Source organism: Salminus brasiliensis, chromosome 7 (genome assembly GCF_030463535.1).
Source record: "Salminus brasiliensis chromosome 7, fSalBra1.hap2, whole genome shotgun sequence".
NCBI lineage: Eukaryota > Metazoa > Chordata > Actinopteri > Characiformes > Bryconidae > Salminus > Salminus brasiliensis.
In genome coordinates this window covers 14,933,325-14,947,680 of record NC_132884.1, presented here as the reverse complement: position 1 = coordinate 14,947,680, position 14,356 = coordinate 14,933,325, and the positions used below count along the sequence as shown (strand labels likewise).

Here is a 14,356-nt window from a genome sequence, read left to right as displayed (position 1 = left end):
TATTTAGACTATGAGGTGCCTAAAATTGCCCAGCATGTACCTATAAGGAATCAAATGTGAAATATGATGAGGTTCCCTTTTAATTGAGTTGTAAAGGTACACTCAATTCACTTTCCCAGGGGAACAAAAAAACACAAAGACATAGAACACTTAAAACAAAGAATTTAACAACAGAAACAGAAAATGGTGGGTATGTTTTCTGACTAAGGGTTAGATACTTAACATACCCTTGAGATGTCAACTTAGTTCTGTTCTTTTACCAAGTACAAAGTACTAAGTAAAGTAAAGGTTGTCTGTGTCAACTATATGCTATAGATGCGGTGCATAGAGATTAAGTTGAAAAATGTCAGCGTTCCTTTAACCACTAAACTACTGAAATACTTAATTCACCAATATATTCTTAAGAATTTTCTTAAATTCGTTCCTGAGAAAAGTCCACAACAGATTCATAATGTGTTTTTTTAAAGTGCAGAATTGTTCACAGCTCTGCTTTTCTAAAGATGGATCTCATTTTCTTTGTAAATGAAACAAATCATAAATAGGAAAACACTGGTGAATGTCAGAATCTTAATAAAAGCTGTGTGAGTTTAAAAAGAAATGTGTTCTTAAGAATGGTTGATGACCAATATTGTTATTTAGTGGTAGATGCTGAAAAGGCACTGGATGTGGTTTGGAACTGGGGAACAAATGCAGCTAGAGCTAAAATATAGTTTTATCGATATTGGTAAGTAAAAGGTAAATAAGGTATGTACACAACAAGTAATGAAAGCAGTAAGATGTATATGGTAATTATATAAACATACAATATATTTCAGCAATTATGTGCCCATGTTTCAGGGAACTTGAGGTATTACAAATACTAACCCAACAACAGTCAACGGTTTATCACAAATATCTTCTTTGTTCATCATCCTCCTGTAAGAAAAGAACAGACACAGTATATACAGAAGCTTTGACCACCAGTTACATCATGCAGTCTGAACGCCTGATTCAGATATTTACTTCAAGTGACTTGCTTTTATGGTGTCAGAGACGGTGTTAGTGATTGCTGTTCTAGCAGCTTCCAGTTTCCAAAGGTGTTGTGTACACTTTACTTTTCACTGAACTGTGTTTGTGTGTGACACTGTTTTTTAGAATGTAACCATATGTTTGTTTGTGAGGGTGTGCCTGTGTGAGGAGTCACCTGCCCGTGAGACCACACAGGTCTTTTTGCACTCCTCCTCCGTGTCAAAGCGGTTGCGGTTTCCATCACAGCCTCCATACCAGAACTGGGCGCAGGCGTTGGCCTGCTGGTCGTAATACCAGCGGATATTATAGTCACGGCATGGACCCTGGTCTAGGGTCAGCCCACAGCGAGGGTCCAGGGGTACGATTTCTAACCACAGACAAGACACAATATGTGTTATTACCTCCTCTACTAAGACATGTTGGGCTATTGCTCCGTTTATGGCAACTGGGAAATCGGAAACACTCTGAATCAGAAGTAATGCTCTTTATATATATTAAATATATATAAATATATTTTATATATAATAAAATATATCTCACAGCAGGTTTAATTTATTTCATTTAAACAAATTAAGTATTACAAGACTCAAATTATCACAAAACTATTTCTCATTTTCTTTAGGGTAAAACATATTGATTTAGCCTAAAGAGACTAAAACTATGATTAAATCAAAAGAGATGTGGAAAAGAATAAACACCACTCTAAACTTCCTAAACTTCCTCTACTTTCCTTCTAAGAGCTTTACTGTAGCATCAGCTGTTTTAGGGAAAAAAGATGGATCATACTAGCTTTTATGCAGCACAGAAAATGACAAAAGTTGGCTTTGTGCTGCATTTAATTTCAAAGTGTGTGTTGTTTAAATAACCATTACTAACACAAACAAATACTCATTATTATTCAAGTGGCTCAGAAGTCAGAACTTTCCCAGTTTCAACTTAATCATAAATGCAGCATGTGAGGGAATGGAATGTGAAGAAATACTGTCTGTATGTATTTACCTTTAGGTAAAGGTGGTCGAGGAGCAGGGACATAACGCTCTGAACCGGAGGATGTAATCACAGTTGATGATGATGATGTGGATCCTGATGAAGGTCTGCCATGTGAAGACATTCTGTTCTCTACACTGCCACTGCGCTCTGGAGTGATGACTGTGTACGTGCCTGGCCCTCGGGTGGCCTTATAAACAAACAATAAAAAAACACCAGTATTATCCTTTTGAACAGCCAGTTCACACACACACACACACACACACACAAAGAAAAAAAAAACACTATACTGTACTTACATCTGGAGTGACTGGTGCAGGAAGACTGTCTCCCCTGGCAGTATGTATTGAGTGTGTATGAGTTCCAGTGTGTATCCCAGTATGAGTTCCTGTGTGTGTTCCAGTATGGGTTCCACTGTGTATCCCAGTGTGTGTTACAGTAGAGATTTCACTGTTTGTCCCAGTATGAGTTCCACCATGTGTCCCAGTGTGTGATGCAGTAGAAATTCCACTGTTTGTCCCAGTTTGAGTTCCTGTGTGTATCTCAGTATGAGTTCCTGTGTGTGTTCCAGTATGGCTTCCACTGTGTGTTACAGAAGAAATTCCACTGTTTGTCCCAGTATGAGTTCCACCATGTGTCCCAGTGTGTGTTACAGTAGAAATTCCACTGTTTGTCCCAAACAGTGTTTGTCCTGTGTGTGTTCCAGTTTGAGTTCCACTGTGTGTCCCAGTGTGTGTTACAGTGTCGTGTCTTGTGTGTGTTTCTCCTGGTTGAACATCCCCTCGGTTGCCTCCATAATTATATCCTCCATTAATATTGTTGCCATTGTGACCGTATCCATATGGGTAATTGTTGATGCGGTTGGCATGGTTTCCGTATCCATTACCATAAATGCGGTTAAAGATCAGAGCTCCATTCTCATCCTCACAGAACTGACTGACCAGTTTGGATTCCAAAGCTAAAGGACACCCAAAAAAGACAGAGAGGTGTACTGTTAATCGCATAAACATCGATCATGCATAAACACGGATTTTGTGTTTTATGTTTAGCTTTAATTCTTTTTTTGTTGTTGTTGTTCTGAATGACGCTATACAGACAACATTTTGGAGACACCTGCCCATCCAGCGTTTGTTCTGAAATAAAGCTTATAAATAGGGGGTTTGCTGAATGGGTTTGTTTGCGTTTATCCACAAAAACATTAGTGAGTTCAAATACTAATGTTGGATGATCAGTCCTGGATTACAAATTCCAACCTAACTAATACAGTTCCACAGCTCCAAAGCCCAGTTACTTAATGTAGCATAGCAACAGTAAATCTTCATGTTACTACTAATTCATGTCAGTAATGCATCAACAGAACATCTTCAAGATATTTACCCCAGTATTTACCCTCAGATGCTTCACTATTGCTGTGTTGCTGATACTCTGTTAAAAAGTATGTTAATCATTTACAAAGAACCACTCCAAATAAAGTTTTACCAAGTCATTTAACTCATGCTTTAAGATTAGAAACCTAGGTGACACAGCCATCCTTGGCTGGGAGTCCAAAAAAAACACAACTGGCTTTTCTCTCTCTGGATGGGTAGAATGGCCCTTCTTCTACTGCATCCACCTAAACTTCATTCTCAGTAGATTGAACTGATACGGATCCTAACACTGATCATAAAAAGGAGTCCCACCAGACAGACAACTAAAAACACTTTGGAAACTGGGCTGCCAACCTCTGCTATATGTAGAGCAGCTGATTTACCTGGCAGGGTGTTGAAGTCATCTATCAGATACATGTGCTCACTATCAGGCTGAGAGGCAATGAGATTCAGCTCACTGAGAAACTCTGCTTGTGTTGGATCACTGGTGTTTACAATACCCAGAGCATACATCTCAATGTTGGCTGCATGGGCTTCTCTCACTGCGATATCCAGCGCCACCGGATCCCGCTTGTCCGTTTGTCCATCTGTAATAACTATGACGACCTTGCTGACCCCCGACCGGGCGCTGTAGAAAGCTTCCTGTGTAGCCTTTCGAATGGCAGTGCCAGTATAAGTGCCTTCACCCAGATAAGACATTTTACGGACGGCCTGTTTGACATCTTGTTTGGTCATGTACCGGACCAGGTTAAACTCCACTTTGGCCTCCAGACTGTAGAGCACCACTCCAATCCGTGTGGCATTGCGGCCCACCGTCACTCTGTCCACGAGCGCCATCACAAAATCCTTTATGATCTCAAAGTTATCTGGGCCAACACTTTCTGAGCTGTCAATCACAAACACAAGCTCCATGGGCCGCTCTTTGCATTTGATTCCACAGCCTGAAGGATCACAAATAAAGATGTTTCAGATGTTACAGAGTAAAAAAGGTGGGACTAGAATTTACAGCCATTTTGTAACTGTGACTTTAGAAGTGTGGGAATTTAGGGAATCTTACCACAAATCTCTTTAATCATTCTGATGATGTCTTCTCTCTAAAAATAAGTGGCAAATTAACATGAATCATCAAAATCTTTCATTACTAAAAAATACTAAATTCTACAAAGACTTCTCTAAACAAAAATCCAAAGAACAACAAATGTAGGTAGTTTATCATTCTATCACTTCTCAAATAACACTCAGCACTATAGTAGTATGCATAGGAGAAAGTGGGAGGAAATCTCACCGTCAGTCCTGATTCTCCCTTCACTCCCTGTCTGCCCTGAAACAAAGTTAGAGTGTTATGTACAGCATGGCCTTTAAATGCTCTTTGTATGCTCTGTGCCCTATGGATGCATTTGTCATATAGATTCTCTGTGCCCAGTGGATGTCCTGAGTATGCCTTATGTTATATGGATGCCCCAGGGCTTTGCTGTAGGTGTGTTATGGATGCACTATGAAACAATACCTGGTATGTGTCCTGTGGAACCTCAGAGGATCTGAGTTCTCTATAAATACTCAATGAAATACTCTGTACCCTGTATTCATACTACTGTTACCCATGCCCTGTGCCTTATGGATGCTTTATGAAATGTCCTATGCCATGCAGAAACCCTGTGTCCTGTGATTGTCTGAATGCAGCATAATGTAGCAATTGTACCTTTAAATAACAGCTTCATAATCATTTTTATGTCACAATGACTTGAAATAAAGCGAAAGGCGTCTCTGTCATTGCCACTCCAGGTGCGGAACACTGGCTACTGCACTATGCAACTTTGGTGGAGTAGGATTGAGAGCTCTCTTAAGAACTGCTTGATGCTACGTAACCCAAGTCATGTTTATGAAAAATCCTGTAAAGTTGCTCTACTGCGTCAGTCTACATGCTTCTTTCACTTCAGATGCCGGTTCTGTATCTCTCAGCTTGCCAAGGAATTTGGTAGACTAATTATGGCAGTGGTGGAAAAGTGAATTACACTCTCCAACTGTAGGGGGGAGCCCGGGAGCAAACAAATACCAAGGGCCCTATTTTAGAGATCTTTAGCCGAGCCATCAACTGGGCACTGCACAGCTTGATTAAGGGCTTGTCCATGTATTTTTGCTATTGTAACGATTTGAAAAGTACTCCTTGTGCCGCGAAAAGCACAAAAGTCATGTACTAAGTCTTTTAATTAATCATGGGTGTGTTTTGGGCAGCGTGTCACTTGCCATTCCCTTTAAGAGGCAGGTGCGGTCTGACTTTGACTTTCAATTGCGCATTGTGCACGGTCTGGGAAGGCTTGCTAAAGCAATGGAGCGCCTCGCCTCCACACGCCACACGGCATGTGTTTGTGCACTGCTGCGTGTCCATGTGTGCGTAACAAGTGGGGGGGTATACGTGCATTGGGCACAGGCATGTTGACAATGCACTGCCAAGATGCAATCAATGTCTGACTGTTTGTCCTCTGCCTAGGATGTTTTCAGTTGGTGGCTCACCAGAAATTAACCTGAAAACACAGCATTTTGAGACTACCATGCCCATCAGTGAAGATATATTCGCAAGCACCGTAGCTATTTAGACGACACTGGCGGAAGGCATGAAAAGTTGGCGGGGTGTAAGATAGCAATGTGCATTGCAACGCGCATTGCGCAGCGTGAAAGATAGGGTTCCAATACTTGCATACCATGTAGAAGCCATGTGCCCTATGGGGGCTCTATGAAATGCCATGTACTATGTTGGTGCCCTCAGCCCAATGAATGCCCTAAGAAATGCCCTGTACCATAAAGGTGCCCTGTGCTCTATGATGCTATATGATGCTATATGATGCTCTATGAAATGACCTGTGTTATGTGGATCCCAGAAGATGCAGTGTCCACTGTGCATATTGTATGTAATGCCTTGTGATTCAGACAGTAATCTGATATTTCTGACAGTACGATTGGCATTTTACTTGTAATGCCATAGTGCAGCAGGACTTACTGGCTGGCCTGGATTACCAGGATCCCCCAAGTCACCTTTTGCCCCCTTCATACCTCTTTCCCCTTGGGAACCACGATCACCCTAGTTTGAAAAAAAAAAGGGGGGGGGGGATTTTTGGAAAGTTTCGTAAATTAACATTGCACATATCAAGCTTCTCTGCATTGACACAACAGAGATACAAATTTGACCTTTGGCCCTGAGAATCCCTCGCCTGGTTGTCCCCTTGGTCCAGCCATGCCCTGAGCTCCTTGCTCACCCTTGAAAAAAAATGAAAACAACATAATGATGTGCGTGTTTGTTCACATGAATACAGCATTGCAAATGTATATGTTGTGTCTCTGCATGTGTGTCAGAATCAAAAAACAGTATGTATGCTTGTACTGTACGTATGTGTGTTACCTTTGACCCTTGTACTCCCTGTCCTGGTGGTCCTGGGCCACCTGGAGGTCCTGGTCTTCCTGTGTTGCCCTTGAGATTTCCAAAAGGCACATTGCATTAGCATTTACTTTTTAGCATTTGTGTGTGCCAAAATGACGGGTTTGTATCTGGAGCTTTTATGTTCTACAGGCGCACTGGCAGGTTTTGCCTGGCAGCATATGAAAACATGTGGATGTCAGTTCTGAACATAGTGTCATGTTTAAATATATGATGAAGATATGGTAGTTGCTCTGTCTTATGCTGAGCTGGATGATGGATTATCCTGGATGTAGCATGCTCCGTAATTTAACACACAGGCCAAATGGTTCTTTGTTCTCTAGTGTCGAGTTTCATACATGCACTTGCAGTGAACCTCCGAAGACATTACACATTTGTTCCTGTGGTGCACATACATGCACAACTTTTTAAATACATTTTAAAATACAAAACATGCAAATACACTTTAAACTGTTTAACATTTAAACCACATTATTAGTAATGTAACACTTAGCCAGGAATATCATATACTAACAGTGTGGCTTTAATTTGCTTTACAATATGCTATATATTTTGAAATATTTGTTAAAGAATAAGATATATTTTTCTTTTTTTCATTCTGATGCCCAATCCAACATTTTCTGTTCAGATACCCTGATACCAAAACTGTGTATTGGGGTCATAGAGGAGACTGCATATGGTTGTAATAATTGGACTGGAATCTTAAAGAGCAACATCAGTGAAATTACTGAAAAATATAGCAAAAACACAATCTAGTAGCTGGTTGTGTGTTCTTCTGACAAAAATAATGTCTGCTTGCCATGAGTCTTATGAGAAAGTATCAGAATAGCATTAGTTTAAGTCACATGAAATGACATCAGCACAGACAGGGGGCCCGGCCATTAACCGGTTCAGGCCAGGCTGAAAAAATGAAAAACTGTGTTTGCAAGCAGCACAAGCTGCACATTTTCCTGTTGGACATAAGGGCAGTATGGCTCTAGAACTAGGGTTAGAACACTGAGCAAAATAATTGGTGGCTAACGGCAGTTATGGAAGGCTGGTGTCCAACATGGTTCGGTGATTTTTCTCTAAACTTGGGAAACCACCAAACTGTGCATGACTCAGTTCCCAACCCTGGATCTAAACGGTTGCATCATAATCCTGGTGTTGCAGCAATACTTCCATTAACTCAGTTTCTTAACTGCCATCTGGATAAGTAGATGGTCTTTCTCTTCTTTCCCAAACACTGACTTGCAACTTGGTTTGGGTAGTTGTGCTATGTGCCATGTCAAAGCATGCTACCATAGTGAATATTTAAAGGTAAAGCTGCCTAAATAACACAGCAGGTAGGATATTCCGATGTGTGGGAATGCACCCGTAAGAAAGAGCTATTCTAAACAACAACTGAAAACATAAACAAATGTGCTGTCACTGTCGGCAATTGCACAGGAACATGATCAATGCTAACTAAAGCTAATGTAATGTTGTTTGGGTTGTGTCTTTCTGTAAAATGACCCGCCCATCATTATGTCTCAATGACCAGCGGCTTTTCCTCCAGAACCCTAAAGGAGCGTAGAGAAAGGAGGCAGGGCTATAAGGCTGCTGGCGTTGCTCTTTAAGATTCAGCTTTACACTAAAGCTGGAAATTAAGACCAATATAGATGAGCTGGAGAGGTGTTGCATGGGAAAAAGGAATGGTTTAGGCCTGGTCTTTCTCTCCATCTTTTCATCACCGATATATTTTATATCACCAATATGTTTTATCAACATTTTACTAGATTTCCAGTTACCATCAACACTAAGCTTCTCATCCCAGCACAAGTCTTAATTTTTAAATGTATTTATATATGTTTTTTGCAGCTGTTATGACCTACCGGTGGTCCTTGCAGCCCTTCACCTGGAGGTCCTGCAGGTCCTGGTAACCCCCTAAACCCAATATCACCCTGAAAGACACAGACACATACTTACATATCTATCATCTGCACAACATCACACAGAAACACACCAAAGAATGGGTTAAACTGGATACCTTTGGCCCTTGGAGACCCACTCCCTCTGGGCCGGGCTCTCCAGGAAGTCCAGGAAGCCCATGGGGACCCTGTTGATAAAAGGAATAAACATACGCATATACAAGCATCATATAAACATACATATGTCACACTACTGGAAAGTTAAACAGAGATCAGAAGAGTACAGAGTGGTTCAACATACGACTGGGCCAGGATAGCCATCTCCTTTTGGTCCAAATGGACCAGGAGGACCTGGGTCTCCACGATCACCCTGAAAAAACAGCAGGAGACAACATGAATGGTGTCTGTTCTGAATTACGGTTAATGATGACTTTTAGCGTTCTTGTAAGAAAAATATACCTTTGGTCCAGGAAGTCCATAACCTGTTTCTCCCAAGGGGCCAGCAGGGCCTGGTGGACCCATGTCACCCTGTCATAAAACAGTAAAACGCATCTGTAATAAATCACATTACTGCATTCTGAAGTTTTCCTTGAACTCGTCAGTGCAGGACTGTTTCACATGTGGTTGTGTTTTGCTGTACACCTGCACTACAGTTCGGAATCTGTTTAGAATACAGAAAAGGAACAGTCCTTCACCTCTTCGGACATTCCTTCACTTGCTTCCATTAAATTATACATAATTTTTATTACATGTCTTTAAAGCAGCATTATGTGAGAATTGGTATTTTTGCTCCTGGGCTCCCCCTACAGGTGCATACTTCACTGCATTGAAGACAAATAGTTTTTTTGGGTTGCCCACCTTTTGGCACACGTGTATTTTACAAGCTGATGAATACAGAAGCGGCATCTGAAGTACAAGGAGCATAAGGAATGACGTAGTAGAATAATATTACCAGATTTAACACAATTATGGTAATGTAGTTCTTGCAGGTGTTTTTGCGCATGCTCTGCCAAAGCAACATAGTGCATTTAGCAGCGTGCTGGATGCGAGAGTAGCATTGATAGAGACACAGTTCTCCATGTTACAAGTCAGTGTAGCATCACAATGATTTTAAAGCTGCCATTTTAAGATAAAAATGCTACATAATGTTGCTTTCAGTGATAACATGGGTTGCCTTCATAACACGTGATCATGTAGATACACAGTCGACTTAAAGAGTTTAAAGAATTCCTTCTATACTGCTGCAAGACAATAGAAAGCTTACATTTAAGGGTCTGTTCCAAAATTATTCTTTTGTAATGTTCTTTTAATGTAGTATTGCAGATTCTTTCTACATTTTGTTTCCAAAATGCATTAACCCTTTCATAAGTAAGTTCTGGTCACCTGTAATGGTCTGCCCAGAGTAAGCTCTTCTAGCACAAACACGGTTGCAGTTTTGTTGAATTCTTTCTTAAAATAGTAGATTGGAAATTCTGTATTTTAGGGATGCACTGTATGTTGTGGGAAGACTAATTTGCAGACGGTTTAAAGTAAGCTGAGTGCTCGGATCCCACACGAGGGACAATACTTGTGAAAGAGCTAAATGCCATTTTTATCGATGTTTGTTTTTGAGTGAGTTAAATGGGCTTTTATTACAATATTTGTGCAATAACATATAATTAATTTGGAATTAAAGTCTTCAGATTGATATTTTATTTGCTATTTCAATTTCATCCTTATTATATTTAATTACAGGGTGCATGAATCCATAATGAATTGTTTTGTTTTGTGTGTTTAGCTTTTTTTAGAATTTATTTTATTGAATGATTAGTAATTTCTGTTATTTTCCTGATGTCAAACTATATTTGTCTTGGCATAGTTTTTTTATTATTATGGAAAACACTTTATTTTGATCAAACACTTTAAACAGTAGTGTATGAAAGGCATAGGGATACACCTGATAATGCATGACTAATCATTCATACCTTTATACCAACTTGTGAACGTCCTGGTTGGCCCGGTAAGCCTATCCGCCCAGGCATTCCTGGCTCGCCCTGCAAGAGGACAAAACACAAGATGACTCACAGCAAAACCCCTCTGTCCTAAGAGAAAAAATTTAATAGAGCTTTAACAAACTGTAAATTAGCATCTTTTATTCTTAATTCCTTCTTGGCAAGGACAAAGAGAGCATATCTGGGCAGAAAGATGATGTGTTGTTTGAAAGTGGTAAATCTCCTATAAATTAAGCATCTTTGGAATGCATGCTAAAAGCAGACTCATGTTCAGAGAGATTAACTGAACTGCAGATGTGACCAAGACTGTAGACACTGCAAATTGCGCACCACATTTTTGGCCCTTTTGTGTATTTTTGTTCAGACTTCTGAAGTTAAATTATTTTTGCTCACCTTTGCTCCTGATGGTCCAGCAATTCCTGGAGGTCCAGCTAAACCACGGATTCCTCTCTGGCCCTGGTCCCCCTATGGAGCATATCAAGCACTATATTACTATAATAACCCTACAACAACTTATAGCTCTCTCTCTCTTTATCTATCTATCTATCTATCTATCTATCTATCTGTCTCTCTCTCTCTCTCTATATATATATATATATATATATATATATATATATATATAGTTTATATATATATATATATATATATATATATATATATATATATTGTTTTGTGTTTAGTAGTATCTAAGCTTAATGATACAGTTAAAACCAGAGGTTTACATACAGTACATAAAAAGACACATATGCATTTTTTTCTCACTTTCTGACATTCATTTGGAATAAACTTTTCCAATTTTAGGTAAATTAGGATTACCAAAATTACTTCTGTTTGCTAAATGAATTTTTAAGGCAATTTTTATTACATTCTTCAAAGTAAAAATTTTAAAAACATTGTATGTATTGTATGACAAATGTTTTGGATATCCATCCACAAGCTTCTTACAATAGGTGGCAGGAATTTTGGACCATTCCAGAACTGGTGTAACTGAGCCATGTTTGTAGGCCGCCTTGCTCATACATGCCTTTTCAGCTTTGCCCATAAAGTTTTAATAGGATTGAGATCAGGGCTTTGTGATGGCCACTCCAAAACATTGTCTTTGTTATCCTTAAGCCACTTTGGCAGTTTGGCAGTATGCTTTGGGTCATTGTCCATTTGGAAGACCCATTGGCGCCAAAGCTTTAACTTCCTGGCTGATGTCTTGAGATGTTGCTTCAGTATTTTTTACAAATAATGTTCTTTCCTCATGCTGCCATCTATTTTGTGAAGTGCACCAGTCCCTCCTGCAGCAAAACAACCCCATAACATAATGCTGCCATCCCCTTGTTTCACAGTTGGGATGGTGTTCTCAGGCTTGCAAGCTTCCCCCTTTTTCCTCCAAACATAACAATGGTCTATGGCCAAACAGTTCAATTTCAGTTTCGTCAGACCACAGGACATGTCTCCAAAAATTAAGGTCTTTGTCCCTGTGTGCATTTGCAAACAATAATCTCGCCTTTTTAGGTTTCTTTTAGAGTAATGGCTTCTTCCTGGCAGAGTGGCATTTTAGCCCATGTTGATACAGTACTCATTTCACTGTGGATAATGACACACTCTTTACCAGCTTTAGCCAGCATCTTCACTAAGTCTTTTGCTTATGTCTTTTTATATAGTGTACGTAAACTTCTGGTTTCAACTGTATCTTTTGGAAGCTACCCGATACAAACTAGCTAAGGATATTTTTCTGAGTAAACAGTGAAGCACTTTTGTAAGTCACTCTGGTGTGAGTGTCTGCTAAATGCCTTACATGTAAATGTACTATTACTGTTGAAACAAAACCTTATCTCCAAAATGGGAACTTCACAGGCAAAGGAAAAAATCTTATATTAACATAAAAAGAGGACGGCAGTGTAAATGGCTGCTGGATTATGTATGAAACATCAAAATGGAGTATATGGGAAGGTTTCTTAATGTCAGTGAAGGTATAGTTTTAGCTCTCAAGTCATTGTGATTTATACTATTAGTACTAAAATATTACACAGAAACACACCTGCACACTTGATTAGCAAGAGAAGTCGGCTAATCATATAGCAGTTCTAGATCTCAGAATGCATTACGGACCAAGCTGCTGTTTCAATTGCAAAAATACTGTACATTGCCCTCCCATCCTCTGGAGTTTAACTCATGGAGTACTCATGAGTTAAACTTGTCATTACCATAAAGTACACACATGGCCAAAATTGTTGGTACCTCTCGGTTAATGAAAGAAAACCCCACAATGGTCACAGAAATAAATTGAATCTGACAAAAGTAATAATAATAAATAAAAAATGCTATGATTTGTTTTATAAAATTAAAGTCAGACATTGCTTTTCAACCATACTTCAATAGAATTATTTAAAAAAGTATTAAAGATGTTTAATACTTTCTAACTTCCTATGGACAAATGAGGCTAACAGGGCAGTCTGAATGGGCAGGCGAAGATGATTAGGCGTTTGGGGCAGATTTGTGGTTGGACCATGAAGCCACTGTCAGTGTGTCTTTGCTATTGTAACGGCAGGAAAAGTACACCTTGCGCAGCTCGAAATGCACAAAAGACATGTACGAAGTCTCTTACTTAATCATGGGTGTGTTTTGGGCATAACATGCAATAAACCAATCAGCATGTCACTTGCCAGGTACGGTCTGACTTTGGCGGATTGCTATGTCAGTGGCGCAAAGTGGGGGGTTATTGTGTCTGTTGACAAAGTACTGATCTACCAAGATAGAAATGAATGTCTAACTGTTGACGTCTGCCTAGGTTGTTTTCGGTCAGTGGCGTACCTCTGTTTTCCATGGCCAAGGCAGCAATTTACCTGAACACACCCATTGGTGTACATATATTCACAAGTACCATTGCTACTTAAACGCCACAGGCGGAACTGTACTATAACATAGAACTATAGCCCATATTGGTGGCTATTCTCAAACTGAGAGCAAAAGAAAAAAAACTTACTTTTTCACCCTGGGTGCCAACACCAGGTGCCCCCTCTGATCCTCTCAGACCTTGAACACCAGGTTCCCCCTAAAATACACAAACACACACTCTTACTTCATGTACATTATGCCAAGTTGATCTGGTTGACCTACTCTTCTCCAGAGGCATAGATATGATCAGGACTGCAGGGACAGATACATAAACATGTATCTGTCTGTCTGCCAGCCTCTCTGTCTAGCTATTATGCCAACTATTACCTTTTGCCCTGGAGCTCCATCTTCTCCAGGTAAACCTGGCAACCCTGATAACCCAGTAGCTCCTGGCTCACCCTGTGGAGGAGAACGAACACTTCATACAGGAACACTTTCATTCCAGCAGTAAACAGAATACACTTTCTACATAGTTCTTATGTAGAAATGACACCATTTCTACAAAGGAGCTAAAGTCTTAGAGGAAAATACAGCATATATTGGTAAATTTCTGACCTTTGGTCCTGGTTCTCCTACACCTCTCTCTCCTGGCACTCCAGATTCTCCGGGTAACCCTTGATCACCCTTTGAAAGCATATATATAGATACACAGTCAAACCCAACCATGCACATCCTTGCCACTTGCCACCCGCTACCCAGCATTGGTCAGTATATGAGTAATGAGTGATGGACTGTTCTCAGCACAACCACTATACTGACATGGTAGTGGCATAGCAGTGAGTGTGGTGCTGGGGATGT

At 40.0% G+C, this 14,356-nt stretch overlaps 1 protein-coding gene across 1 annotated transcript in view; it reads right to left on the bottom strand.

Annotated features, from left to right (window-relative positions):
• Window positions 1-907: 907 nt before the first annotated feature.
• Window positions 908-14,356, bottom strand: part of col28a2b (collagen, type XXVIII, alpha 2b) — a 39,929-nt gene continuing 26,480 nt past the window's right edge. The window contains exons 17-36 of the mRNA XM_072683089.1: window positions 14,114-14,182; window positions 13,886-13,957; window positions 13,647-13,715; window positions 11,066-11,137; window positions 10,646-10,714; window positions 9,141-9,209; window positions 8,983-9,051; window positions 8,801-8,869; window positions 8,646-8,714; window positions 6,757-6,825; window positions 6,546-6,614; window positions 6,358-6,438; window positions 4,648-4,683; window positions 4,420-4,456; window positions 3,746-4,303; window positions 2,788-2,953; window positions 2,295-2,589; window positions 2,008-2,185; window positions 1,184-1,375; window positions 908-915 (exon numbers count right to left, since the gene is read on the bottom strand). Coding sequence (XP_072539190.1) covers window positions 908-915; window positions 1,184-1,375; window positions 2,008-2,185; window positions 2,295-2,589; window positions 2,788-2,953; window positions 3,746-4,303; window positions 4,420-4,456; window positions 4,648-4,683; window positions 6,358-6,438; window positions 6,546-6,614; window positions 6,757-6,825; window positions 8,646-8,714; window positions 8,801-8,869; window positions 8,983-9,051; window positions 9,141-9,209; window positions 10,646-10,714; window positions 11,066-11,137; window positions 13,647-13,715; window positions 13,886-13,957; window positions 14,114-14,182 — 2,316 coding nt within the window. The remainder of the gene's footprint in view (window positions 916-1,183; window positions 1,376-2,007; window positions 2,186-2,294; window positions 2,590-2,787; window positions 2,954-3,745; window positions 4,304-4,419; window positions 4,457-4,647; window positions 4,684-6,357; window positions 6,439-6,545; window positions 6,615-6,756; window positions 6,826-8,645; window positions 8,715-8,800; window positions 8,870-8,982; window positions 9,052-9,140; window positions 9,210-10,645; window positions 10,715-11,065; window positions 11,138-13,646; window positions 13,716-13,885; window positions 13,958-14,113; window positions 14,183-14,356) is intronic.